At 41.5% G+C, this 16,273-nt stretch overlaps 2 protein-coding genes across 7 annotated transcripts in view; one reads left to right on the top strand and one right to left on the bottom strand.

Moving 5' to 3' along the window:
* LOC127008226 (zinc finger CCHC domain-containing protein 24-like) overlaps positions 1 to 4,421 on the bottom strand; it is a 22,250-nt gene extending 17,829 nt beyond the window's left edge. For all 6 annotated transcript variants that reach the window (XR_007760913.1, XR_007760915.1, XR_007760914.1 and 3 more), the window contains exon 1: positions 3,200 to 4,421. Coding sequence is in view for 1 of the 6 variants with exons in the window: in XM_050879957.1 (XP_050735914.1) it covers positions 3,200 to 3,535 (336 nt within the window). In the remaining 5 variants the exon portion in view is untranslated. The remainder of the gene's footprint in view (positions 1 to 3,199) is intronic.
* A 4,167-nt stretch (positions 4,422 to 8,588) lies between these two features.
* LOC127008225 (mitochondrial fission process protein 1-like) lies at positions 8,589 to 15,890 on the top strand. The gene is made up of 4 exons (XM_050879956.1): positions 8,589 to 8,748; positions 9,819 to 9,881; positions 11,001 to 11,128; positions 11,982 to 15,890. The coding sequence occupies exons 2-4, from the start codon at positions 9,824 to 9,826 to the stop codon at positions 12,279 to 12,281; spliced, it is 486 nt and encodes a 161-aa protein (XP_050735913.1). The 5' UTR covers positions 8,589 to 8,748; positions 9,819 to 9,823; the 3' UTR covers positions 12,282 to 15,890.
* Positions 15,891 to 16,273: the final 383 nt, after the last annotated feature.

Here is a 16,273-nt window from a genome sequence, read left to right as displayed (position 1 = left end):
CACTACACTGCCTAAACACCTATGAAGGCCACAGTTAATATTATAGCCTTTAAAATCATCTATTAATATATTTGTTTATCCACATATATATTTTTCTTGTTCATTTATTTTATCTATCTGTGTGATTTAGGCCGATTTTTCTATCACGTTCTATTCAACTATAATTTTTCCGCATCTCTCTCTTTATTTCCTTCTATTTACAGCAATGGCAGCAGCTCAAGGGCAACAATAACACACACACAAAAAAAACTAATTGGTAAGTCTTATTCTCAAACATTTCGGGAGGTCTTACACACACACACACAAGCACATTTGATAAGGCTTTCGTAGAGGTTCTTGTGGGTACTTCCATGGCTAGTTCTATGCGTCTAGTGATACTTCGACATGGCTTCTGCATCGTGAATGTGAAAAAAAATCATGAGAACCCCGTCTATAATCTCCGTTGTGCCCTTTCGAAGCAGTTGTTGTGAGCGCCGAATGCGTCTTCAAATACGAACCTTACCAGCTAACTCCTCTTTTTTTATCCTCTCCATTTCATCACTCCATCTTTACTCCTACTAACACCACTCACTTCATGTTCTGTATAGCTCTTAACCCTTTGTTCCCATTCCCTAACTTCCCTTCATATACTATACACAGTGATTATATCGTCACCTTCGTAAATAAACCGCCTAAGTCATGATTTTCTACTTTACAGGATATCAGAAAAGAACTGTCATCGTCTCATTGGGGTTAAGGTTTAGGCAGAAATGAAAAGGTCAATTCTAGAACACTCAAACCCTGAATGACGAAGGCAACTGTACAAAAATGGGCGTCGAAAAATTGATGTTGACAAAAACCTGGAAATCGCTGAAAAATGAGTTTGGCAATTATTTTATGAGGGTGACGATGTTCTAATAAACCATCCTACACACACACACACACACACACACACACACAGAGTACCAGCAAGTCTTCAGCACGAGAGAAGGAAGAAGAGATGGTTGGGTGGCTGGCTGGGGCCCACACAACCATCTCCACATCCACTCTGGCACGTGTTCGCTGAGTGAGTGTGTGTGTGTGTGTGTGTGTGTTCAAGGTCCAAGTCGTGCCCACCACCATCTCTTAAAAGCAGCACAGAGTAAAGCAGTGATAAACAATGTAGTAGTAGTTGTAGTAGTAGTAGTAGTAGTAGTAGTAGTAGTGGTAGTAGTAGCATCATTATTACAGTCACTTAATTCACATGCACTCTCATCTACGTTCATTCTTATTACGCGTCCAAACCATCTCAGTAGTAGTAGTTTAGTAGTTTAGGAGCAGCGAGTAGAGGGCTTTTTTTTATTATTGTTTCCTTTTTTGTGCCTTTGAGCTGTCTCCTTTGTTGTAAAAAAAATAAAAGTAGTAGTAGTAGTAGTAGTAGTAGTAGTAGTAGTAGTAGTAGTAGTAGTAGTAGTCCACACTCCACTTCCCCTGACATCATAGCTACTCATAACAAAGCTTTCCTTCACACCCTCACTTCACATCCCATCCTGACACACCACATGCACCTCCATTATAAAGCGAAAGGACACACACACAAAAAAAGAAATAACGTAAAGAAAAGGAGAGCTTGTGATAGATAGAAGAATAGATAGATAGACAGATAATAAGATATAGATGGATAGAAAATACAAATAACAAAGAGAAAAGGAGAACTAGATTGTGATAGAGAGATAGAGAGATGAATAATTAGATGGTTAGATATAGATAGTTTGATATAGATGGATAGATAGGCTTAAATGATGAGAGAGAGAGAGAGAGAGAGAGAGAGAGAGAGAGAGAGAGATGTTGCATGGGGTAATTGTGATCCTGTTATGAGGGCTGACAGATGTTTACACGCTGATGATTGCTGGGATGATAATGGCTGCGGGGGGGGGGGAGGGGGGGGCAGGAGGTGTTCTGATGTCCATAGAATTCGATTTATTTTATACAATAGCACACGTAGGTTGATGATATTAGCATTACCGCACTCACATTAATATATTTTTTTTCTGGTTACATTATCTTAACACGTATAAGTTCCTTCATATGCCTTTTTTCTTCGTCAAATGTGTACCGTCGAATAGATTAATTCTTCGCCAAATGCGGCTTTCATGTTATATACAATTACCCCGTTTTTTTCTCCTCTCACACAGCCTTATTTCTAAACAATAAAACAACGGAGGTTATTAACTGTATTTTTATAACGTTGAATTTCTTCTAATAGACTTGATTATAATATATCAGGCGGATTTTGGCTTACTTCGACTCAAAGTGTTCATAAAATCACAAAATACCACAGCAGTGAATTAGTTATATTGTCTAAGCCTCTAAGATATGTAAGAATATGCAAAAGTCTTGTACAGAGAGTTCTCATCGTCACTTGATACACTTGCAACATTGGGCAGCAAATAATCAAACACCAATAGAAGTTTGAAGACGATGTTTGTTTCCTGATGACTTCTTGCTTAAGCACGACTCCAAAATATAATCTGACATGACATCTGATACATCCCAGCGATACACATGGCTTACTTACATATATGGTGTTAGTGTGCTTGACTTTCTATCTACACGAAGCTGTCTTTGTTGGGTATTCAAGCAAAACCAGCAGGCGAGGTAGCTTTGACACTAGCCGACCCCTTTTGACACTTAATTCTCTGAGCGGGCCAGGGTGGCACTGAGTGTGGTGTATGGAATTTCGTCTATCACTTAACGCGTGGAAATGTTGACCTTACCATGTGTTTGCTGTTAGGGGTTTTAGGGTGATGGTAAGTTAACTCTATGTTATCGTGTGTGTGTGTGTGTGTGTGAGAGAGAGAGAGAGAGAGAGAGAGAGAGAGAGAGAGAGAGAGAGAGAGAGAAGGGGGCAGGGCAGCTGGTTCAGTCATCTGCGCCAGCTGTCGCCTCGCCGTTCTGGGTCAGGCAGTGTCTGGGCCGCTCATCCCGCGCGGCCCTCCCACGCCAGCCTCCTCGTGGCCTCCTGCAGCCACGCCGCCGAGGCACGCTCATGACTGGTAACCCTGCCGCATGAGCTGCATATCTTGTTTTTTCCCATAAACTGCACTCTACAATTCAAAGATCAAAATATTCTGGCGAAGGGAATAGGACGAGACACCCAACGCTAAAACTGCCGCCGCGTGCCCGTGAGCTCAGGGACTGCTTCGTCGAGGACAACGGAACACCTGCAGTCATAACTCACCTGGGAGGAGTGCAGCGGGAGGTGCTGATGACCGGGGTGGCCTGCTACTGCCGCGGCTGTAGCCACAGCAGCTGCGGCAGCCTGCTGATGTTGCTGTTGCTGCTGTTGTTGTTGTTGCTGCTGTTGTTGCTGCTGCTGCTGCTGCTGCTGCTGGCTGTGGTGGTCGGCGAGTGTGAGATACACCCAGTTTAGAAGTTGGGCAGGGGCGGCGCCGGCACCCAGGCCCCCACCGCCTCCCAACCCGCCCAAGCCGCCCTCCAAGCCGCCGCCCATGATGGAAGTGCCACCGCTGCCGCCTAGGGCCGCGGTCCAGCTCTCAGGGGGCGCCGGCACCATCCCGTCGCAGCGCCGCCCCCGCTGGGGGGGCTCCTCGCCGCAGCGGCCGTGCTGCCAGGGTGCCCCCCGCCCGGAGCCTCGCCGGGGCTCCACACACCCGTCTGGGACAGAGCCACGTAGCCCCGCAGAGCCACGCGGCTCCTCACGAAGGTACCCGCACACCCACGCTCGCGGCCCCAACACGGGCTGTCCAAGGGCCAGGCGGCCTCGCACTCACTCCTCACGGATCACGAGGCGCCACACTACACACACACTAGGCACCGCCAGTCACCTCACGACACACTCAAGGGAGGCTCTGCCCTCCCAGGGCACGGCACTGCTCCCTGTCCTCCCCTAAGGCTCACATGGCGGGACTCCTGCAGCAGGGCGGGGCTGAGGACCTGAGGCAGCAGGGCGAGCGGGCGAGAGCGGCGGCGGGGCAGGAGGAGAGAGCGGCAAGACGCGGAGCCACTGTGGCGGCTCCGTTTAGAATGCCCCCGGGCATCTGGCACTGGCACCCCCTCCCTGGCCCCTCCTCCCTCCCCGGCACCCTCACCCTCACCGACATACCAAGCGGCGGCCATCTCGCCCACACACACACACACACACACACTCACACACACACAGGCCGTGGGGTCATCACGGCCACAAGGACAGAAGATGTAGATATTATATGACCAAGTTGAGGCGTGAGGTGACGAGTCCGAGAAGGGAGAGAGGCGGAGGAAGGAAAGAAGAGACAGCCAGAGGAGGTGAGGGGAGACAGCAGGGAGGCTGCATGAGGGGACACGAGGGCTGCAACGCATGAAAACAAGACGTGAAGAAAACGAAGACACGAAATAGGCAATAAAAAAGGAGGAAAATTAGAAGGCACAAGCGAGGTACACTTACGGGGGGTGGGGGAGGAGAGGTTGAGGGGGAAGTGTGAGCGGTGAGGGCGGGTCGTGAGTGGGTGAGGGGGAGGATATTTTATTACAACTCCCCTCACTCAAGATGCTCGCGGCGTCAGAACCGGACCACACCACTCTCCGTTTTCTTCGCGGCGACTCTTAAAAAAAAAAAAAAAATCTCCCGCCTTTCTTATTTTCACTCACCATAAATGAAACAATGACCAGGAAAGGCTTCAAAACAACACTAAAATAAGAGATGAATAGAGAGACAGAGGAAATGAAGCTCTAGTGTTGATAAATAGTTAAATTCGTCGTACTCCTTGGAAGAAAAGAGCGGGCAGGGAGAGAGAGAGAGAGAGAGAGAGAGAGAGAGAGGGGTTGTTCTCAGGGCAGGAAGACGGGCCCCTCCCTCCCTCCCTCCCTTTTTCTCCCTCCCTTTCTCCTTTTTCCTTCTCCCTCATCCCGTCATTTCACTTTGCCCTCTCTCAGCTAAGGTTTGTTCGCCAGTTGGTACGCACTAATCTCCCATTTCGTACGCAATATTCTAATTAGTACTGGAATAAAAATATATATACGTGGGAGACTGGGCTGAAGTATGGAAATGAACTGCTGTCAAAGTACTGATTGATGAACGAAGTATTTTTCTGTATATGTTGATGTTAGTTCATTAAATTTATAGTACAGCTCGACTTTTACATTTTATTATTTGCCTATATGTTTATCCTATTTTATTTATGTGTGTGTGTTATTACAAGTTTTTTTTCAATTAACAACATAATATATCCAAATAACAAACTAACTTACTAACGAACTAACTTATAATTAACTAACTTCTTTCCGTCTTTCCTTCCTTCCTTCCTTACTTACTCACCCACTTACTTATTCATTTACTTACTTATTACTTACTCTACTTACCTACTTACTTATGTACTTGCTTGCTTGCTTATTTACTTACTCTTCAAACGCCTTCAGTTCATTCCCCCCTCGAGGCCGTTTCATCTTCCCTCCTCGCGGCCGCCCGTCACATCCCTCCGCCACTTAAGTTCCGCACAAATAAACACGAAAATGCGCTATTGTTATTGTACTATTTTTATTACCAGGGTGTGTATAGTCATCAGATAGTGTGGATTTTTGTTGTTGTTGTTGTTGAAGTACAGTGGGGTGGATGACGTTGTTTAGTTAGTCGACCTATTCGGAACTATAGTTGTTATACAGTTTATCATACGGTTATTATAGTACAGTCATTATATTAGTTATTATACAGTTATTAGGCTACATTACAATTATTATACAGTTTCGTATTATAGTCATTTTACAGCTATTATAGTATTACAGTTATTATATTACATCTATTATACAGTTATTGTTATTATATTACAGTTATTAGACTATATTACAGTTATTGTATTAGTTATTTTACTGTCATACCTCCTCTAGGGACTAAACTCTACGGGAAAGGCTGCCTTTTTTCAGTTTACGGGGTTATCTACCACAGCTTCCAAGGAGTTTGTGTATTGGAATTTGATTTTTCCCTAAAGTTAATAGAACGCCGTAGCCCATAAATGATATATTAAATCTATAGAAAAATAAGCAAGGTGCTCAGTGTACAAAGAGACAAAAGAAGACATGGATCCTTTTTACAACATATTCTAAAGGTTTTATCGTACAAACAAGTAAGGTAAAAGTTAAGTTGGGGGACATACACTTAGCTGCGCGTGGCCTCAGTGTTCGTCTCCTTCACAATGTCATTGAGCCTGTGGCGGGAAATAACCATTGTGGAAATCAAGATCTTGGTGGAAATAATTAAGCCATGTGTGTTAGCAAGGAAAGGGTCGGAAGTTACGGCAAGCCTGTCAGGGAAAACTTGTGTTGTGCTTGAAATGAAACACAAAACATGAGGCAATAATTACTGGATTTTTGAGAATATAAGCGAAAAAAATTAAAGCATGGGAGAAGAGAGGAAAGCGTAACCGACAATGAGGAACGGAAACAGATAAGTCAAGCTGAAGATCAAGATAACGTACAGCATCAGGGGAAAAGTTAGTGATGGATAAGATGATGGAGGTGAGGAAGGGGTGAGTTCGGACAAAAAGAGCCGGAGTGTGCTTCAAGTAAGTTGTACTATGATATTTTTTTTCTTTTCTTCCTTTTCTTTAATAGGTCTACGATGTCTATAGGAATGTTGTGTGACGCTAATGCTTCCTTGGACCTATATCGCTTTGTATCGTTTCGTATGGTACTTCTTCTTATCCTCTCCTCTGCAATTATGTTTTTTCTTTTTTCTTCTTTTTCTTTTATAGGTCTACGATGTCTATAGGAATGTTGTGTGACGCTACTTCTTCCTTTCACCTATATCGCTTTGTATTGCTTCGTATGGTTCCTCCTCCTCTTGTCCCCCTTTCTGCTGTGATTTCTTTTCTCTTTTCTTCCTTTTCTTTTATAGGTCTCCGATGTCTATAGGAATGTTGTGTGACGCTAATGCTTTCTTTGACCTTTATCGCTTTGTATCGCTTCGTATGGGACTTCCTCCTCTTATCCTCTCCTCTGCAATTATGTTTTTTCTTTTTTCTTCTTTTCTTTTATAGGTCTACGATGTCTATAGGAATGTTGTGTGACGCTAATGCTTCCTTGGACCTATATCGCTTTATATCGCTTCGTATGGTTCTTCTTCTTATCCTCTCCTCTGCAATTATGTTTTTTCTTTTTTCTTCTTTTCTTTTATAGGTCTACGATGTCTATAAGAATGTTGTGACGCTATCCTCTCCTCTGCTATGATCTTTTTTTCTCTCTTTTCTTCTTTTTCTTTCATAGGTTTACGATATCTAAGGAAAGTTAATTGTGTGATATTTCTTCTTTTGACCGATCTCGCTTAATTTGTATCGCTTCGTAGTTCCTCTTATCCTTTCCTCTGCTATGATCCTTTTTTTTTTTAATACGTTTACGATATCTAAGGAAAGTTAATTGTGTGATACTTTTTCATTTGACCGATAACGCTAGCTTTGTATCGCTCCGTATGTCCTCTTCTTATCCTCTCTTCTGCTTACATAATAGGCTACACAATTTACTTATCTTTTCTCACTATAAAGACTGTACTATGGCCCTGTAGGCTTTCTCAGGCGTTTGGGGCATTTTCATGGGTAGTTTAATGACCCTGGTGGTGGTTTAACCCTTCTTCTGTACCATGAACCTAAAAAATACACTCATGTCTTTTTTTTCAGGTTCATGGTACAGAGAAACTTAAGCGAGAAAAGGAAACAAGGAGGAAAAGTATGACGGAAAGGAAAGAAAGAATAATAATTGGAATGGTTGGATTTAGGAAGAAAGAAACAGAACGAGGAGTAGGAAAGAATTAAGGAAAAAATGGGGGAAGAAAAATGAAAAATAGGGAAAGAGTGGAAATACCGACTACTATCCGATACAATAAAAATAGGGTAGGAAAGTGAAGGGAATGGAAGGGAAAGGAAGGGAAAGGAATTAAGGGAAGGAAGGAAGGAAAGGAAGGAAGGAAGGAAGGAAAGGGAAGGAGGGAAGGGAAGGAATTAAGGAAGAAAAGGAAGGAAGGACGGAAGGAAGGGAGGAAGGGAAAGGAATTAAGGGAAGAAAAGGGAAAGGAAGGGAAGGGAAGGGAAGGGAAGGAAAGGAAGGAAGGGAAGGGAAAGAAAGGAAGGAAGGAAGGAAAGGAATTAAGGAAGGAAAGGAAGGAAGGAAAGGAATTATAGGGAAGGGAAGGGAAGGGATCGAAGGAAATGGAAGTTAGTAAAATGTGAGAAACAAGAGCGAGGAAAGGAAACAAGGAGGGAAAATATGACGGAAAGGAAAGAAAGAAAAATAATAGGAGTGGTTGAATTTAGGAAGAAAGAAAAGGAGCGAGGGGTAGAAAGGAAGGAAAAAAGTGGGAAAAAATGAAAATAGGGATCCGATACAAAAACATGGTGGGAAGGAAAGAAAGAAAAATAATAGGAATGGTTGAATTTAGGAAGAAAAAAAGAGCGAGGAATAGGAAAGAAGGAAAAAATGGGGGAAGAAAAATGAAAAATATGGATCCGATACAAAAATACGACGGGAAGGAAAGAAAGAAAAAAATAGGAATGGTTGAATTTAGGAAGAAAGAAAAAGAGTGAGGAGTAGGAAGGAAGGAAAAAATGGGGTAAAAAAAAAATTGAAAATAGGGATCCGATGCAAAGGCCGAATATCCACCATCACAACAACACTAAGTTCAAGCCCAAAATCCGTCGGCTGCAGCAAGATGAACGAAAGCTGGCTGCCGGCCCATACAGTGCCCTATTTATAGTGGAAAGAGCCGGGTATTGTGTTCCATTGTGAGGCAGGACAGGTGAATAACAGGTGAGGCGCCACAACACGCGGGGGGACTTGAGTTTTGGGTGACAATAATGAAATACTCTGCAGCACACTGTATAATTCGTGTCCATTACTTGTAAGCATGTTTATTTATTTATTTATTTCATAGACAAAAGCCAGATTCAAGGGTCAGTAAAAAGTTAACGGACAATTTACGGTTTCACCCAACCAACGATTTTCTTAAGTGGTTCATGTTTTTCTGGTGATAGATGTAGTGAATTACACGATTTTGTACCTCATTTCCGTCGCAAATGTCTTTTCGAGTTATGCCTCTTTTCAAGTTACGCGGCATGCACCGCCTTCCTCCATTGGGGTATATCCCCAACGAAATAAAAAAAAAAATAAAAAAATGCTTATCCCCTGCCAAGTATAATTAATAGGATAAATAATGTGATAACTGATATATGATAACTGGGTCCCACTTACCCAAGATTGTATTATGTACTTAATGCCTAAAGGTAAAAGTAAAGTTGGGGGCATACGCCGTAGCAGCGCATGGCCTCGGTGCTCATCTCCGTAACATTGGCCCTTGAGCCTGTGGTGGGAGGGAGCCCATTACCTCAGGACACAGGGCCAGTGTGACATCCGGGTCTTGGTCTTGGTCTTGGTTCGGGAGGTAGTTGTCCCTTTCGGGTTCAACTACAGCCTTTGTAACGGCTTACTCCCTCAGGGCCAACACCCTTCCCCAGGTTTCCCCAGGTACCCATTTATCGACCAGCCCAAGAGGGAGGATGAACAGCTGGGTGAGCTGCACGCCAACTGCCCGGACCGGGATTTGGACCCTTAAAAACTAATGTGATAACCTAGACCCACTAACCCAAGATTGTGTTATGTAACACAGAAAATAACAACAAACTGATTATTCAACATTCTTAGGCAATAGAATAACTAATGAAATAACAACCTAGTCCCCTAACCCAAAATTATATAATGTAATGCCTAAAATAACACATAACAAGCAACTCAGTATTCTTGGCTGGTAGAATTATGTTTAAATTACACATACTTTTTTTTTCTTGTGTGTTGGAGATTGATGTGTTTCCTTTTTTTTTCAGGCAAGATGGCAGAGGAAAAAAAGGAAGTTGACATATACAGAGACACTCCAGTCCGCCTGCTTGGTAAGTGTATGATATATGTGTGTACCGGTGAGCTTACCTTTTATTACTATTATATTGCTGAACGCCATGAAAGGGCATCAAGGGAAAGTATAAAATTGGTATATAAGTTAGTATACTGTATGTATTTATGTATGATTTTATCTTAAGCTCCTATTGCTCCGTCTGTCAAATTCTTGCCTTGACATGAACCCCCCAAAATAGAGGATACATAAACTAATCACAAATGCATTGACACATGTAATGGTTTGTGGAAGTGATGATTTTTTTCTCATAAATTCGCTTAGAGGGGCCTTTAAGAAACATGATCCTCGCAGCTACTGGGTTAATTAGTGCTATATCTCATTCAGACCTGCAAATCTTAGTGCTTTTACTTAAAAATCATTTATTATTATGACTATTATCTCATACACTCTTTTTATATCGAGGATTTCATTATCTAATCTGTCGCTGTTAAGGATCTGACACCTCCATTAGGTAGTTGAGTGTGTGGTGGCTAGATTTTAGTAATGTATGGGCAACAACCATGATAAGATCAATTGCTTATATGATTTTGAACTTTTCCCACCAAAAATCTTCATACAATCCCGTAAGATGCTGATGATGCAGTCACATGGTCACCATGCCACACATCACAAAAAAATGTAAAGATTTGTAACGGAATATCTCAACTGTTTACACAATTTTTAGTTACTGATTACATCATATGCTCATGTGAGTCAGTTATTTTTTTTTTTTTTAAGTGAGGCTTATAGGTCAACTAGAAGTCTAACTTACCATAGAGGTTTGACTTACACAAGTATATATGGTGCTACTACTCCTACTACTACTACCACCACCACCACCACCATTACTACCACTACAAGCCTACTACTACTACTACTACTAGTACTACTACTAATAATAACAATGATAATAATAATAATAATACTTTTGTTATTACTGCTACTACTACTTCTATTACTACTACTACTACTACTACTACTACTACTACTACTACTACTACTACTACCACCACCATTACTACTACCATTACTACTACCATTACTACTACTGCTACTACTACTACTACTATTACTTCTACATCACAATTCACTCAGCCACTGTTCTCTCCCCTCCCAGGCTATGCCAACGAGGTGGGTGAGTCCTTCAGAGCCCTGACCCCCATTTGGTTCGTGAGGGCCACCTATGGAGTCTCCTCTGCTTACGTTGTGGCCGACACCTACGACAAGGCCTCCAAGATGAGCAAGGTGAGTTGGGGGGTGTGGCAAAGGGAAGTAAGGGCAAGGGAGAGACAGAAAGAGACTGTGTGTGCATGTGTCTCAATACAGGGTAAAACTTTCTTTTTTTATTTGTCTCTGATTTGCTGTGAATTGAATATCATGTCACTGATCAACATTATTACAAGGTTTCTTTCATGTAGGTTCAATTATTGGAGATAGGAAAAGTAGTTAGACCAATATGATGTGCAGAATGACCTACAAATGCTGGGTCTGATCGGAGGAACTGCTAAAGATCAAGCAGAATCGAGAATTGCCATTAGGAAAGCAAACCTGATGTATTCAAGCTCATGTGGACCTTTTCAAAACTAGTAGAATAAGAATTTAGGGTATCTTGTTATTGTATCATCACCAGAACTCGTGCTGCTGTGACACTGGTGCCTTCACTCTTAATGTTTGTAATACGTATTCAACACCTCACAGCAGGAAGGCACATGGAGGGAAAGCAAAAAATTACCCGATAAGACCTATCACAGTGGGCAGAGTAAGATTGAGGGTAACATTTAGTTATTTTATCATCACTGTAATTTATGCCAAGACACTAGTGCACCTTTTTTGTAATGCATGGAGGACCCAACACCCTGCCCCAAGAGGATACATGGAAAGCAAAGAAAATTACAAGGAAATAACCCAGTAAGCTTCAAGGCCATTCTATGACTTAAATTCTTTCAAGAGGAGAGTATCAAGACACCTTAAATTGAAGTTCCTTTTATTTGGCATCTGTTCTCTTTTGGAGAGCACTGTGTTGTGGACATTTTTTGCACCTTGGGTCTGTCTCCTTTACCTTAAAGAAAGGAGAAAAAACATCTTGGTTTCCCTACAGCAACCTGGCGCCACCCAACGCACTGTGACTCATGCTGCCGTGGACACACTGTTGTGGCAGGCCCTGGCATCTGTAATCGTACCAGGCTTCACCATCAACAGGGTATGTGCTGCCTCCCTCCTGGTGCTCGCCAAGTCACTGCCCCGCGTACCCCTCGCCACCCGCAAGTGGGTCACCACAGCTATAGGCCTGGGCTGCATTCCCTTCATCGTCCACCCCATCGACACAGGTGTCCACTGGGCCATGGACGGCACTGTGAGGAAATACCTGGACCTGTCTGAGCAACCCAACAAGGAGTAGGGAAGGGTTTCACATGAACTTAACTGCTTACTATGTAGTGCTCGCAGTAAATTCATCCTACACACACACACACACACACATTCACACACACCTGCCCTGAATTAGCCATTATCAATGGTATCTTGCTGGTACCAGGAAGGCTCCTGCTGCTGCTGCCTCTTTTTACAACATTGGTTGTGATCTTGATCTTGAAGCTTCTGCCACAGCAGGGATTAGCCACAGCAGACACCTAGTCCGGCTGGTTCTCGGTTACAGCCAATACAATACAAGCAGGGGCCCTGAAATATTTATTATTTTATAATAATGAATATTTGTTAAATGAAGCCACCACATAATACCAACTCTGCCCCCCAAAATGGCTGTAAAAAATACAACAATACCACATTAGTGTTAATAAACACTTTAACAATGTTTGCAAGCTTGGGCAGTAATCCTGCTAATGATCCCTAGAAGACCAAAACTGGCACTGCACTGGGAAGAGTTTTTTGTACATCATTCTCCTTCTCTGCCACATTCACTTCCTCAACACTGCAACCCAAGAGTACACTCAGAGGTGCCTTACTCAAGCCAGCACAAAGAGAAAGGGAAATTTATTTTGGAGGTTATATTTTTTGATACTGCTGATACTCTTTTTCATGCTTGAATGTTATATCCTGATATTTACCAAACTATTTTTTACCATATGAGTTATTCTTAGCTTGGCTCGTTGCTCTGTGCTCATTAAAAAATCCTGCTCAGCCACAATGACTTACAAATTGCACCCTTGACAAGTGATACAGTTCTACACTACATACTACATAATTCTACACTACATGAAATGATGCTACATTATTAGTGCATTCTATTAAATGATACAGTAAACCATTCTTATATGAGACATCAATATATTGGATTCAAAATACTGTGTTCATATTCATCAATTTCATTTGTACTCCAGATTCACTTCTTTTCTAGTAGTTGACAGATAAGATTCAAGTAAACAGTCCCCATGGGTATTACTGCAAATGTTTCCTTCATTAGCTGTTTATTATGTAATGTGATATATTTATTCCAAATTTTAAATGTTTACCCAGTTTTATAAATAATAAGGACAAGATGAGAAACCATTGGATAAACTACTGTAGATATTCTAATATTGACAACGGGTTCTCCTCATTGTCTTCAATATAATAAGGGCTTACTGTACCATAACATTAAGCTGCAATTAGGTAGTCATGGTAGGGTATGGTCGCCAGTTCTTACACACTTCCATTTAGTATTCATAACAAAATATAACTCAAGATGAAGTATAAAAATGAAGTATTGTCAAGATGGGAAATGCTTGTCAGTCATTATTTTTTCCATATTTTATCTAAACTCCAACTCTATATTTTTTAGAGTATATTTTTCTTGGCATGAGTACCAATTGGAAGGGTGCATAGTCTGATAGGAACACAGCGTCAAAGCTATAGATAGATGGGTAAACAACCTGATTGTAACCTGAGACTTGCAAGGTATAGTTAAGCTGTCATAGTATTGTTAACCAGATCTTTCCTGAATCTAGACCAGACACCATTCCTTTATAGAGCTGATAGGTTTTCCGGAAGGATTGTGATGCTTACAGTAGTTAACCTCTTGTTCTGTTGGTATGACTCTCCTTTGCCTACTATCTTATTCATTGTATGTACAGTAAATTTCTATATGACCTCTATTTATCTCATGAAAGTTGACCCCGTATGATTATAGATATATTTGGGTTATGGTTGTTGAAGGGAAGTCATGTTAACAGACGAAGTAGAAACACTAATACTATGCCATTAGTAGCTAGGGTTTAGGTCATTAGTGATCTCAGTATCGTAACACTTCCAGTCCTTGTGATAGTTGTCAGGTTTCTCCTTTGTCATTCAGATGTGAAATTTTTACTGCAGAATTAACCATATAGAGCCAAATGTACTTGTATTTAAATTGCACAAGTTTATTCAAATTGCACATTGGGCCAGTTCGACAGTCCAACACTGAGTCATTGTAAACGCCCAAGCCAAACTGTATTCTCCACAATGATCCATTTTTTCTACTCAATACCAGACACGTCGGAGATTTCCTGTGTAGTTCCCTAAAATTTCTTCCTTTTTTATATCAACGTCAAACATTGTACAAGGAATTTTCATCATATTTTGTTTGGTTGGGGAGCTTACAAACTTGCTGTATTGGACTGTAAAACTGGGCCATTATCTCATGAAAATCGTTGTTGCTTAGGTAATATGCTCAAGTCATTGATTCACTCTCAAGTTATCTTGCTCAGACAAATTATTGCATCTGCTTCCTTACCTTGAAACTCCTTATCCTGATCTCACTGGAAAAGAACATTGATATTCCACTTCGGTGATGTGTAACTTGTTAGCTGATCATCTGTGAACCATTTGTGATCTGTTATATATTGTATTTAATGAAGTTTAAGAGTTCCTATGCCACTATAAAGTAAGAATTAACCCTTAGACGGCGGTGGAACTATATATAGATGGTCTTAGACGGCAGTGGAACTATATATAGATGGTCCAAAATTCAATCAGTCAGTTTTATATGGCAGAAATATAACAACGCTTCCAGATTGCGGTGGAATCTATATATAGACAATAGTTAAAACATCTATTATGTGGCATAACAATATTTATGCTACGGTCCTAACGTTGACAGTGACTATATATAGAAGATTCATTTTGGGGGGAGGTACTCTTCAAATACTACTGCCGTCTAAGGGTTAAACTTGTCCTTTGTAAATACTGTGGCTGATGAACACTGCTCTGAGTGAGATGAACGGTGCTCCTCATGAGTCCTGTTTAGTCTTCCCAAAGTCCTGAACATGAACAGAACTTAACATTCTCCAGGGGTTGTGCATCCTCGCCATTAACAACTTCACAAAATAATAATGCTCAAAAAGTGGCGTAGGTTTTTCAGATATTATATACAAATTACTTATTGTTATTGTTTTTATAGGAATGAAGTTATTTATTATTGGATGATACTGATAGCCATATTTCTTGATACTGTTGTTATCTGTCGTTGAATGTGAAACCAAAACATCTTCCAAGAGTTTGGTGCTTCCTCACAATGGACCTCACAACTTGCTGTTCTCAGGGAGTGTTTAGCTCCTCTTAGATGTTCCCTTTTAATTATCCACCATTTTACTTTTGTTATGAGAGTGGCCACTTGTTTATCTTCTCTCAGACGTTCCCTTTTATATCCCTACCATCTTACCCTTATGAGAGTGACCATATGTGTTCATCTTCTTTCGGATGTTCCCTTTTAATTCCCTACTGTCTTACTCTTATTATGAGAGTGACCAGTTTATCTTCTCTCAGACGCTCCCTTTTAAATCCCTACCGTCTTACTCTTGTTATGAGAGTGACCATATGTGTTCATCTTCTCTTGGATGTTCCCTTTTAATTCCCTACCATTTTATTTTCATTATGAGGGTGGCCATATTGTTGAATTAGTGTTATTGTTAGAGTTCTGGCTCCCACTGTTACTTGTTACCGAGTCTACAACTGAGCATTGATTCGTTTACCCAAGAAGTGTTAATTCCTGTGATACTTGTTGTTCATGTTATTGTTAACGAGATCAAGAAAAATTCACTTGTTTTATTGTGACCTGAAAAAAAAGTTAAAGCATGTAGGTACTGTCCAAATCCCTGATGCAAGAGTTAACCAGTATCTTCATCTTTCATCCCTGTGCTGTCCAACTCATCATCATTTCATCGATGCCTCCTCCTAGGAGCTCCCACCAGGGGATGGCCACGGCAGAAGAGTTTCCACCTTTCTCTATCCAGACACTCCCTCCTTGCCTGCTTAAAGTTTCTCAAGGATCTTTCACCCCTCTCCCTAACATACTCCTGCACCCTATCTCTCCAACTTCCTTATGAATAGTTACCCAGGGATGAAAGAGTGAGGAAGCTGGCTAATTCTTGCATCAGGGAGTTGGACAGCACAGGGATGAAAGAGTGGAGATGCTGCCTA

The sequence above is a fragment of the Eriocheir sinensis genome, chromosome 37 (assembly GCF_024679095.1).
Source record: "Eriocheir sinensis breed Jianghai 21 chromosome 37, ASM2467909v1, whole genome shotgun sequence".
NCBI classification, from domain to species: Eukaryota; Metazoa; Arthropoda; class Malacostraca; order Decapoda; family Varunidae; genus Eriocheir; species Eriocheir sinensis.
Note: the sequence above shows the minus strand (reverse complement) of the source record. Positions and strands in the feature narration are given on the sequence as shown.